The sequence below is a fragment of the Bombyx mandarina genome, chromosome 06 (genome assembly GCF_030267445.1).
Source record: "Bombyx mandarina strain Sakado chromosome 06, ASM3026744v2".
In the NCBI taxonomy this organism is placed as follows: Eukaryota; Metazoa; Arthropoda; class Insecta; order Lepidoptera; family Bombycidae; genus Bombyx; species Bombyx mandarina.
In genome coordinates this window covers 11,560,668-11,573,119 of record NC_143213.1, presented here as the reverse complement: position 1 = coordinate 11,573,119, position 12,452 = coordinate 11,560,668, and the positions used below count along the sequence as shown (strand labels likewise).

The following is a 12,452-nucleotide window of genomic DNA, read 5'->3' as shown; positions in this document are numbered from 1 at the left end:
TTTACAAGATATGCATTTATTTTAACATCTAAGAACCAAAGCTCTGGAGATTTTATAAAACTTATACAAAGTGTGACACAAAACTATAATATTGACATAGTATTAACAGACCAATATCCTGGCATAAATTCGAAAGAATTTAAAGATTTTCTGAAAAAGGAAAATATTACAATGGTTTTCACTGCTGTAGATGCACCATTTTCAAATGGGCTTAATGAAAGATTGAATCAAACTTTAGTTAATAAGATTCGATGTAAAATTAATGAAAATAATAAAAAAATAGCATGGACATCGATTGCACAGAAATGTGTGGAAAAATACAATGAAACTGAACACACGGTCACGCGGTTTGCCCCTAAATACCTTTTGGAAGGTAAAAATGTGGATGTTTTACCACTGGAACTAAAAGCAAATGGTACAATTGAAGATCTTGAGAGAGACAGAAAATTAGCTTTTGAGAATACAGTTAAATCTCACAATTATAACAAAAAAGCATTTGATATTAATAGAAAAGAATGTGAACTGAAAGTTGGAGACCAAGTTTATGTAGAAAATGGAAATCGATTAAATAGGAAAAAAATGGATGAATTGAGAATTGGACCCTTCAAAATTCTAAAAAAGATTTCAAATTCAATATATTTAGTTGATATCGGACACAAAAAAAAATGGAATCGAACCTCTATCACATTACAAAATTATCTCCAGTATCAGTTCCTACATGAACAATTACACGTAATTGTTTCCCTAAGGGGGGGAGATGTAAAGAAAAACCTTCATAGTCTAAAACTATTTAGTTTTATAAAAAGGATTTTTCTTAAATGTCATTCAGTGAAGTTTGACATTAAGTAAAAAGAAAGTTCAGTTTGATAATATAATAATTTTATTAAATTAAGGGCTTTAAATGTTGTTTTCTCATTATACACATAACAGAAAACGCAATTAAGTCTTTTATTGTTTATTTATTCTGGAGTACCCAATATCATTATATATTTATAAGTGACATCCTATGTGTTATTCTGATGTGTAAGCTAAAGTAAGTAAAGTTTCATCAAAATCCATCCAATAGTTTTTGCGTGAAAGAGTAACAAACATATATACGTCCATACATACTTACAAACTTTCGCGTTTATAATATTAGTAGGATAGATAAATAACAGGGAACAAATCACGCACGGTCATGGGTACCAGAAACTGACACAGATACTTAAATATGTTTTTAAAATGAATACATATATAAATAATAAACACTCACACAAAAAGTATTCGTGTGATGAACAGGTTTGTTGTTCATCACACGAATGTTTGCCCGATGTGGGAATCGGACCCACGACCCTCAGTGCAACAATCATCACCGACCGTCAACAAGGGCCACCGTGTCAATCAATATTTATTTGTATGAATATAGTATATAGTATCATCTATTTATTTCTTACTTATAATAGAATTGTAAATATAGGCCAAGATTACATACACACATTTTGATATGAACGAAATGAATTTTGATATGAATGAATGAATTAACTCTAGCGCTATGACATGTCCTTCTTCAAACGAGGCTTGCGGAGAATACTTTATGGTAGGCAGCGGCTTGGCTCTGCCTCTGGCATTCCTGACGTCCATGAGCGACGGTGACCACTTACCATCAGGTGGGCCGTATGCTCGTCTGCCTACAAAGGCTTTAAAAAAAATAAAAAAGTTTAATTCATACATTACTAAGCACTACAAAAAATTGAATACAAATCTTTTTTATTTAGAAATATGTTAATCTCATAGTATTTTTTAAGAGCATCTATATAGTAAATTCTTCTTGTTTCTATGGAAACGCGACACGAAATGAATGAATCAGTTATAAATATTTATTGGTCAACGTCCCGTTACGAAATGGTAAAACGGTATAGCACTAATGAGACCGGATATTCGTTCGTTTCTTCTCAGTTTTATACAAAATTTACATAAAACTCTAAACACGTTTTACTGTTTATTATCTATATAGTTTTTTAGAATTTTGTAAACACATTACTTTTTATTGCGTACTAGCTGACCCGGCAGACTTCGTAGTGCCTCAATCGATAAATAAAAGACCTAAACTTTTGTATAAAATAAACTTAATACAAACAAAAGGAATCCGTTCGACGGGGGACACATCAAAGCGAAAACAAAATTGTTATTTTTATTTATTTCGAGCGTTTTCATATTTATCTACCTTTTAAACATTCTCTGGACTTTCACAAATAATTCAAGACCAAAATTAGCCAAATCAGTCCAGCCGTTCTCGAGTTTTAGCGAGACTAACGAACAGCAATTCATTTTTATATAATTATAGATAGATGGATGTGGGTGAACGAACTCACGGCCGACCCGCTGTTAAGTGGTTATCAGAGCCCATAGACATGAACAATGTTAATGCCATCACCCATATTGATACTTGAGTCTAAGTATCATTTTCTACCTTACAATGGTGGCACTACCATTCAAACCGAAACGAATTACTGATTTTACTAATTACTAATTTCACTGAAATAACGTCGTTGTACCTACACACCTATGCTTGTGGGCTCACAAGATCCCGTACCCCACCAGATTAAAATAAACAAAAGTATATCTAAGTAGAGGTACTCTAAATTATGTATTACTCGATAAAAGCTCCATTCTAATCGGAAACGTCCTTTTTTTTTCAAATCAATACCGAAATTTTACTCTTTTAGGTTTATCACTATTTTACCAGTTAATACATGAATACACTTACCGACATTCGCACCTCCGCCGCCTAATATCCACTCTTGAACAGTTCATAATTACTACACTATCATGCAACCACAACTGTCACCTTCGTTTGGCCTTCGTCAGGGTGACGTCACACATACTACCCCTTATTTTGAATCACTGCACTATACCGGACCAATTAAAATCTGAAACAAAGAAATGATACTTAATATGAGGTAAAAATACATATTATTCTTTTGCTTCCACAATTAAGAGGGGTAGCTACTCCATCGCTAATACCACCACCCGCCTCGAGTCAATGATTTCCCAGCCTTTAAAAGCGAAGAAAATTATTGCTTCGTGACATAAGTAGGCAACCTCCAACATTTGTACTAATGTATATTGTATTTTTAATATATAAATTAATCGGTTACCCGATCCCATACCTACACATCACAAAACCAATACCACTACTCATCGTGAGACACTTGTCATGAATACTATTAAGATACAGCATTCCCCGCATCAGAAAGTGTAGTGAAAAACCATCAATTTCTACCTTTTAATAGTGATTCACTTTATTGCATCGACTACTAAAACTTGTAGTCACACGATGATTCATTATTTTCGAATCTCTCACACTGCTAAGTTAGATTATCAGATATCTATTTAATATTTAATCGACGGGTCATCAGAATCAAAGAAATTATGAAAACGGTTAGGTGCCGTCGCGTTTGTTAAAGACATCGCAATAACGCTTCGGGCATTAATCAATACAATAGTTGATATTTTCGTTACGACTTTCTAATTCGCAGAATAGAAAATTCTTAAGGTAAACAAAACTTAATTCCGCTGAACTTTGTTCGAGAAAATCGTAGAAGCTATTCCGAATTCGGGTTACGGATAGTTAAATTAACATAGATTTGCAGATAAGACGTATACGGATTTGAAAATACTTCGAAGGAAACGAATTGTTATTAGAATATATTAAAACATAGACTGTTTTTGTTGTTATTTGCCTGCGGATACTAGTTTGTGCATTGACAGACAAAAACACATATTAATTACGTTATATTCATTTTTAATTGATACAGATCAACGAAGAATTTCACTGTCTATCCAATATTAAGTAGTTCCCAGGACAGAAAAATAAAATAAAGTAGCGCTCACCTAAGCAGCTAGGTTCAATTCGCAATCAAACAGATATTGTAATTCTAATCTTCAAGTAGAAACTTGTCACTAAACAGATTTCGTTTAGTGACAAGTTCGTTTAGGGACAAGAGTGCGCTCTTTTGTGGCAGCAGCAGACAACCGTATACACAATCGAATCACTATATAAAATAGTATAATAAAAATTAAAAGTAATTTAATATATATTATAAAAACAAGTTGTTAATCAAAGCTCTCATTCTAAATACAGGGACAGAAAAGTAAGTTGTTATTGTTGTTCTTAAGCATTTGAACAAATTTAGTCCGGGTAGTTTGGATCCTCCTTCACTAACAAACACCATATATGTATATCCACACGAATACATACTAAACTATTATATATTATTTCAAGAGATATTAAAAATACTACAAGAGAAGATTTATTAGTGAGAGGCACAAAGAAGCTCAGAGAACAAGTTGTGTATATTTATTTTGTACAGTTAAATGAACGGGGTAGTAGTCTATCTGCTCTCAAGTAGTCACAGTGGCCCATAAACACCATGAGACTAACGCCGCCACTCACCTTGAGATATGAGGTTTAAGTCTCAATTCTATTGTATAACAGCTATCGTAACATTCAAAATGGGATGCATCACTACTGAAATAGGAAATTTTGCGGCACCTACCCATGTATATAGTCGATAAAAGAATTAACTCGTAACAGAACAAAACTATTTGAGATTCCTTCCTCTTATAAACTTTACTAACAATCTTTATTTATGTCCACATGAACAAAAATCTTTCAACCTTTAAAATAAAAGACAATTGGAAACTAAAGCAACGGGTAAAATTGTAACATAATAACATTATAATTATACAGCATCAGAAAAAGTTGAAATATTACTTTTTAAACGTTAACTATTCATTTTATTAGTTCATAATTCGCACACCGATCACAACTATGAACATTCTACATTAAGCATTCGGTTAAAAACCAGTCGCGTTTTGAGTTCAAACACACAATCGATTCTCAATTTTATTTTAATGACGATAAAGTTCAAACGAGAAGTTGAATTGTTAACGATTTAGATAATGAAGCACGTCTCATACGATGATACGTATTAAAGTGGACTGCGATGTAATTACTACTGTCGCACACAGCGCACTACTCATCTCGTACAAGGCACAAGAGCAAGAATATAGCAGTAATCTTGAACACATCAAAAATATAATCTAACGAACGCCAACTTAGGTTTTAATGGTTTAATGGGTGAAAGAGCATACGACAATCTAGGCGAGGTAGCACCGTCTAATCTATTTCTGCCGCGAAGCTGTCACGAGTTTCTATATCGCGGCAGAAGTAAATAAGATTAGGTAACGGTAAAAGTACGTTTCGGTGAATAAGGAAGTTGTTTTTTTTTTGGGTAAGAACCTTCCTAAGGGATCTCTAAACATCCGAAAAAGGCTCTCTTACATGTGCCGGGAACGTGTTATGAGCTTCTTCGGACACATCGTGCGGTCTCCCAGATATGAATTAGAGAAGCTCATAATTGCGGGTCGCATAAAAGGCAAGCGCGCCGTGGGCAGAACACCAGCTAGATGGTCAGATCTAGTAAGAGAAGCACTTAGTAATCTGTACCATGCGGTTAATGCCACCCATGATCGAACACAGTTAAGGAGCGTCACATCTGGTCGCGATCCTCAGCAGTGAGGGAACGATATAGAAGAAAGCACCTTCAATGTTTTTTTTATTGCTTAGATGGGTGGACGAGCTCACAGCCCACCTGGTTGTTAAGTGGTTACTGGAGCCCATAGACATCTACAACGTAAATGCGTCACCCACCTTGAGATATAAGTTCTAAGATCTCAGTATAGTTACAACGGCTGCCCCACCCTTCAAACCGAAACGAATTACTGCTTCACGGCAGAAATAGGCAGGGCGGTGGTGCCTAACCGCGCGGACTCACAAGAGGTCCTACCATCAACTGTATAGACCTGCTGTATAGACTGGACGTACTGTTAGTATTTTTTCCACAGTGAGAACACCTCAAGCCCGCGGCTCGGACTTCGGTAACGGTACACACGTGCGACGCGTACGCAATACGGTATATCGTAAGCTACTTCACATTAAACTGAGCTTTTTTTATAAAACGTATTAAATTGATTGACGTCTTTAATATTTATGAACCCTTTATAACGACAAATACGGGACAAAACATCTATTATTATTAAGCAGTGGATCTGTTTTTGATACTTTAATTTAACTAGTTTTCGCCGTGTGGTCCAAATTCGACCGTAATCACTGACACCTCAAGGCTTAAATTCATTTTGTATATTATGAAATTTCTTTTGTTTTGTTATTATTATATTTTTGTAAATTTGAGAAAAGCCAAGGAATTAAAAGAAAACTATCAATCGTGTAAAAAGACAATCGGTTTGGTAAGCAGAGGCGAAATATTTACTAAACTAGTTCGTCTTTGTCTATTCATTTAAATCAGAAAACAAAACATAAATTCCAAGCTACGGTCTATTTTTCTATTTTTTTTATTGCATAGATAAGTGGACGAGCTCACAGCCCACCTGATACAACGTAAATGCGCCACGTACCTTGAGATATAAGTTCTAAGGTCTCACATATAGTTACAACGGCTACCCCACCCTTCAAACCGAAACGCATTATTACTTCACGGCAGAAATAGGCAGGGTGGTTGTACCTACCCGCGCAGACTCACAAGAGGTCCTACCACCAGTGACTGGAAAAGCGGTGTTGCAAACACTTTGCGATTAAAAGTTATTTAAAAAAATATTATAATTAATACATTAAATGAAAATGTTTATTTAAATCATTTAAAATAATAGGAACAAATAGTTGACGCATTTAGTTACGGAATCGTGGTTATAAGTAACAAAAAACCTGATCGCATTATTTTTAAGGAATCTTACAAGTCACTCTTTTGAAACGCGATAATCTTAAGTCGCGGAACACAAAAGCGGCAGTCGATAAACAAATACGATAGCTCTTGCCACAAACGACTCACAACACAGAACTATGTTTGCGGAACAAGCAAGTCATTGTGGAAAATAATTTGGTCAAATCACTCGATATACTTTGCTTCTATATAAGGCGTATCTAAACATTCCTGTCGAGAAAGACATGTCAAACACTTTTAGGTAAATAAGGCACGATACAACTTTTTTTTGCCTTTGTAGGCAGACGAGCATACGGCCCACCTGATGGTAAGTGGTCACCGTCGCTCATCGACGTCAGCAATGCCAGGGGCAGAGTCTAGCCGCTGCCTACCATACCTACCTACTATACCTACAAATATTCAAATTATGGTGTTTTAATATGATGGCGTACCTTGAGGTCTAAGATCCCAGTCTCAATTGCTTGATGAAACGACTATTTTACCTACTCAAGATACAGTTTCAAATCGACTGATCTGTTAATTTTTCTGTCTGCAGGTATTAATAGCCGCCCACTGTCGCAATTCGCCCATAATCACTACTTAAAGATTAAGACTTAGTTTATTCAATTACAGTTTGTCTTTTCTTCTAGTAGAGGTTTAAATCATTGTTGCCAAATATTTTTTCAACTATCACTAAACTCGTTAATAACTACTAAACGAAAAAAGGACAGTCCGTTAACAAATAGAAGATAAAAAGGTGCGGCCTTGTTTTGCCTTTATACTTATACTAGCTGGCCCGGCAGACTTCGTAGTGCCTCAATCGATAAATAAAAGACCTAAACTTTTGTATAAAATAAACTTAAAACAAACAAAATGAATCCGTCCGACGGGGGACACATCAAAGGATAAACAAAATTGCTATTTTTATTTAATTCGGAGCATTTTCAAATATTATTTACCTTCTAAACCTTCTCTAAAACTTCTACAAATAATTCAAGACCAAAATTAGCCCAATCGCTCCAGCCGTTCTCGAGTTTTAGCGAGACTAATGAACAGTAATTCATTTATATATATAGAGATGAAAACAATGAAATAATTTAGTTCGTATGATACTGTCAGCCTACATCATCCCGGTACAATCATTATGCCTCTTTCTGCTATGCCTTCAGGTTTGAAGGATCAGTTACCTGTCACACAATATAACAAAGTAACGACATTAAAGTTGTGATGTCAACGACCTCTTAACCACTTAACAACAGGTTTATTAATTTATTTTTATTACTGTTTTGAATTGACGACCATATGGCTTAACCGATAAGTGGTTACTGTGGCTCATGGACATCGGCAAATGCCAAGAACCAAACCCTTGCCTACAGCAATAAAAAAACCTAATTAGTTATCGAAAATACTGGAACTCCTCGTGAGTACTCGAGCGATTCCATTAATTCATCTCAAACCTTCTTAAGTGGTAATAGAATTTTCAATAGATCTCCGAATCATCGTCTATCAAAGTCTAATCTCGTTACTTCTATTGTGGAGGAGTACCTTCCATTGTTATCAGATGGAGCGAGTACGAATAAATGTAAGGTCGGCTTATTAATGATAATGATTTTCTAGGCCATGTTTTTGTTATTTCCTAACCAGACGAATTAGATGAATGTGAGCTACATTCTCCTTGTGGCCACCACCTAACTAGAAACTTAATACCGATGTTTCAATTTTACCGTGTAACTATTAATTTTTTTATGGAGATTTGTTTGGTTATGAAAACTCAATAGACCTTAAGATCGAAGTATAAGTTGCATTTTATAACCGCTGCTCCAGCCCTTCAAACAGGAACACGTGAATGCTTAGCGGCAGATATAAGCGAGATAGGGGTTACAATTCGGGCTCATTAAACGCCCTCGCTGGATCTTCTCAGTGGGTCGCGTTTCCGATCCGGTGGTAGATTCTGCGAAGCACTGTTCTTGCTAGAGCCAGCCTTGCTGTCCGGTTTGTGCTCCGTGAGCTCACTTATACGTTAGAGCGAAGCTGATATAGCCTCTCAAAGCTATCAGCACGGGTAGGGAAAAAAAACGCCCTACCAGTCAATGTATGTCATAAAGCGACTTTTACACGAAAACGTCTAGGGATGTTGATACTTTCAGGATACAAAAGTATCTATTACTCTATTGACAGTTTGACGACGGTAGCATTTTGAATATCGATTGAGTTGTAAGTTCTTCTTCGTCTACGTGAACACAAAAGCAACGTAACAACCTTAATTTAAAAACATATGTTTTTTAAATCACTATGTTTTTGTTTCAAGTATCCTCGCCATTTCAAAAAGCCAATCTGTGAGATTATCTCAAGAAAAGGAAAGTTACGAAAGTGCTCAATATACGTTAACAAAAAAACGTTCGTTGGCTAATAAGTTCCAATTCATTATGCTGAAATACCAAAGTTATTAGGCGGTAAAACTTGGCAAAATATAAACTGCCTAATTACCTAAGTCGTAGATGAACGAATACAAACATTTCTTTGAGTCCATTAAAGCTTTAGCAGGCTAACGACTGTGACTATATTTGAACGCGCTTCGTTAATACAAGAATATAAACAATATATTAGGTTAAATTAATTTAATTACTACAAAACGACATGGATTTGATAAGCCCAAACAGAAATAGCTAAGTTAGAATCTTTCCTATTATTTGGAGGTAAACTACCGGGACCATCAAAGACAAACTATTCTATTACAGATATATTTGTAGCTACATGTACCATTATTTCAATGATTGTTTAACAAAATAGTATATTTTAAAAAATCACACATTTCCGTATCGGAAAAACACGTACGTGGAAAAACGATTAAACCTATCACACACTAACATAGAATCGGGTCGCTAGAATTAGAATTAGATCAATGATACGATTAAATATACCTGCACAAAATCAAACAATTTATATTCCTTAACTAAAACCGCGACTGGAACATAATGGATTCCGGAATGGGCATCAGATTCTCAACAGCATATTATAATAATATTTGTTCGTATGCATTAAAATTGCATGAAACATTGTAAGCTAAAGTGACCCTGAAATAGCCAGCTAATACAAATTATCCACATTTGTAAACAAATACATTAAATTCCAGAATGAATCCGACGCGAAAACGTAATCTACAGTCAAAGGATACATAACTTTGAGACCGTAGAGTAGAACGATTTGGTGAATGTTTATCAAGTACTAGAAATGTTGCATATCATTGAACATTAACTGATCTCAGGTTTCAGAAAATCATCAAGTGACATGTTTGACGTCATATCAAATATTTAATTACGCACAATGTTTACTTGTCTATATGGATTGTGATTGTATACATTTAGTTGGAATGGTAGAGTATATTGACACCCCACGCTGTCACTCAGCCGATCTCTTCCTCTTCTTATTGACCTTAACCCACAATATGTATGGTCGACGCGGCGGATCCACTTATGATGGTGCATAGGGGTTTGACATGAGTTTTACGTCCGGACATCTACCTAATGTCAATCCTCCTTGGGTTACATTTTCATAACATATCCATTGCAACGTGCCACAAGGAGGAAATTATCTGTATCTTCTTTTGGTATTCCTTTTAATACACCCGTTTTTGGTTCTCTGATTTGCATTTTATTATTATAAACAAGCACCTTCTTATCTCTATTATCAGATAATTTCGAATAAAAATCGTAATTAAAATTCCAAAAATAATAATTATTCCGATTTAATGTCCTGAAAGAAAAAAAATTCACATTGTTTATGTCTATGGACTCCAGTAACCACCAAACTTTAGGTGCGTCTGTCCATCCATTCACAAATATATATTTACTCGATCTGATGTAGTTAGTGCGTAGAAAGCAGGTTTGATGAACAGACATATTATACAGATTTACAGACTGTGCTAACCACTTGATGTTTTAATTAAAACTTAGTTTACATTTTAATCTCGCGCTTTCTATAATCATTATATTATTTCCGATGTTTCCAATGCTTTATGACTCACGCAACTTAAAGATAATAAATACTAAAGTTAACGTCAGTATCAAACCGCATTTGTTAAAAAATTAGACTTATTAATAAACAATTTACATTTGAAACTCTCAAGTCATCAAGCTCTCGGTCTGAAATAAATATTGGACTATCACAAAAAAACAAATTCTGACGTACATAATCTGATTCACTTTCTCTATCATAAACCGTCTTTCCTTACACGAAGTCACCACAAATGGCTAGTAATAATTCGTTTGTAAGTTGACACGATTTGTTATTCAGTTATTGAATGTCTTCATCGCTCTAAACTGACAAGTCTACTCGTTTGCGAGGCTTCGGGGCGTATCCACCAGCCATTCAATTATAGGCCGAGCCGCCTCCGTTATGTTATATCGTTGGTAGTTTTTATTGTCTGACGTTCGTGAGGTGTGGTAGCTTAGAAATTTAGATTAATTTCATTTTAAACAAAACTTCAATACGTGCTCAATGGAAATAATCGATAAGAATATGAAGAAAAAAAAATGGCTATCAGATATTATAGGACCACAGGTCAATCTAAAGAGTACCTGAAAATTTTATCGAAATCTGACAAGCTGTTTCGGAGTCCTTAGGGTGCAACTTATAGTTGCTCTATAGGTCTACTCATAGACATATACATACACGTATATATAGTTATTTATATAGTGGCATACTAGAAAAATTAACTATGAAACCTCGAGCTAAGATTTGTCAGTGTAAATAAACCGGGTCTCCTTTTACGCCCCTAACAAGTAAACGACTTAATATACTTCTGTGGAGTGAATTAATTGTAATACATACATAATTATAGCCTCCAAGCCTTTAATATTTGCAAAAAATTATGCCTTCAGCGAGGGTAACTTTGGCACACGCTTTATACCTCGATTTCTTTTCCCAAACGTTCCAAATGTATTTATAATATGTATAAATTTTCGAAATATTCATTTTTCTTCGGTACCTAACAAGTGAAGTGATTTCGAACTACTTCAAGAACGAAACTAATGTCAATAACCCTTCATGAGAACATTTGCTCCTACGCATGACCAAAGTTGATGAAATAACGCTAATTCATAATGACAAGTAAAACAATGAACTTATTAAACCACCCAATAGCTCTTATATTGAGCGTTTAAAAACTCAAAAGGTATTAAGAGCCATTAAAGTCACTCGTTAAATTTACTTTAATTTCTAAAAACTAAAGCTGATTTTTAAAGTTTCGGTCAAGGTCCGTCTGAACTTTTTACGATGGAGATTGACAAACGAATTGCCCAGCTGGTGCTAATTGATGAACCAACGTCGTCTCTATAACGTTTTTTTCTTCTTCCAATCTAACTAAAACTAAGTACGTATTTAGTAAAAATGTCTTTTACTTCTACCTCCAATATTAGAGGTATCTCCAATAGTTACGTACCAGACAACAAGTAGGTATGCCGAAGTTCCGTTCAATATTTGTTCGTGTCTCTTTTTCATAACTCAATTTAGAAGTCAATTTTTCGTCTGATGAAGCTAATTTTCAATTTCAAATACACATTTTTTATAATATTTTTGGCTACATTTATCCTTAAGAACCCTCAAAGCTACGCAAAAGCAATTCTTCTAACATCATTAAACATTAACGTGATCTGACAACAAGGCATCTCCAGAGAATAATATCCAAAACCT

At 34.9% G+C, this 12,452-nt stretch overlaps 1 protein-coding gene across 1 annotated transcript in view; it reads right to left on the bottom strand.

Annotated features, from left to right (window-relative positions):
* The window catches only part of m (zona pellucida domain-containing protein miniature), a 99,493-nt gene that overhangs the window by 62,703 nt on the left and 24,338 nt on the right, over positions 1-12,452 (bottom strand). The window contains exon 2 of the mRNA XM_089728137.1: positions 2,747-2,909. Within this exon, the coding sequence (XP_089584263.1) occupies positions 2,747-2,793 (47 nt within the window). The 5' untranslated portion in view covers positions 2,794-2,909. The remainder of the gene's footprint in view (positions 1-2,746; positions 2,910-12,452) is intronic.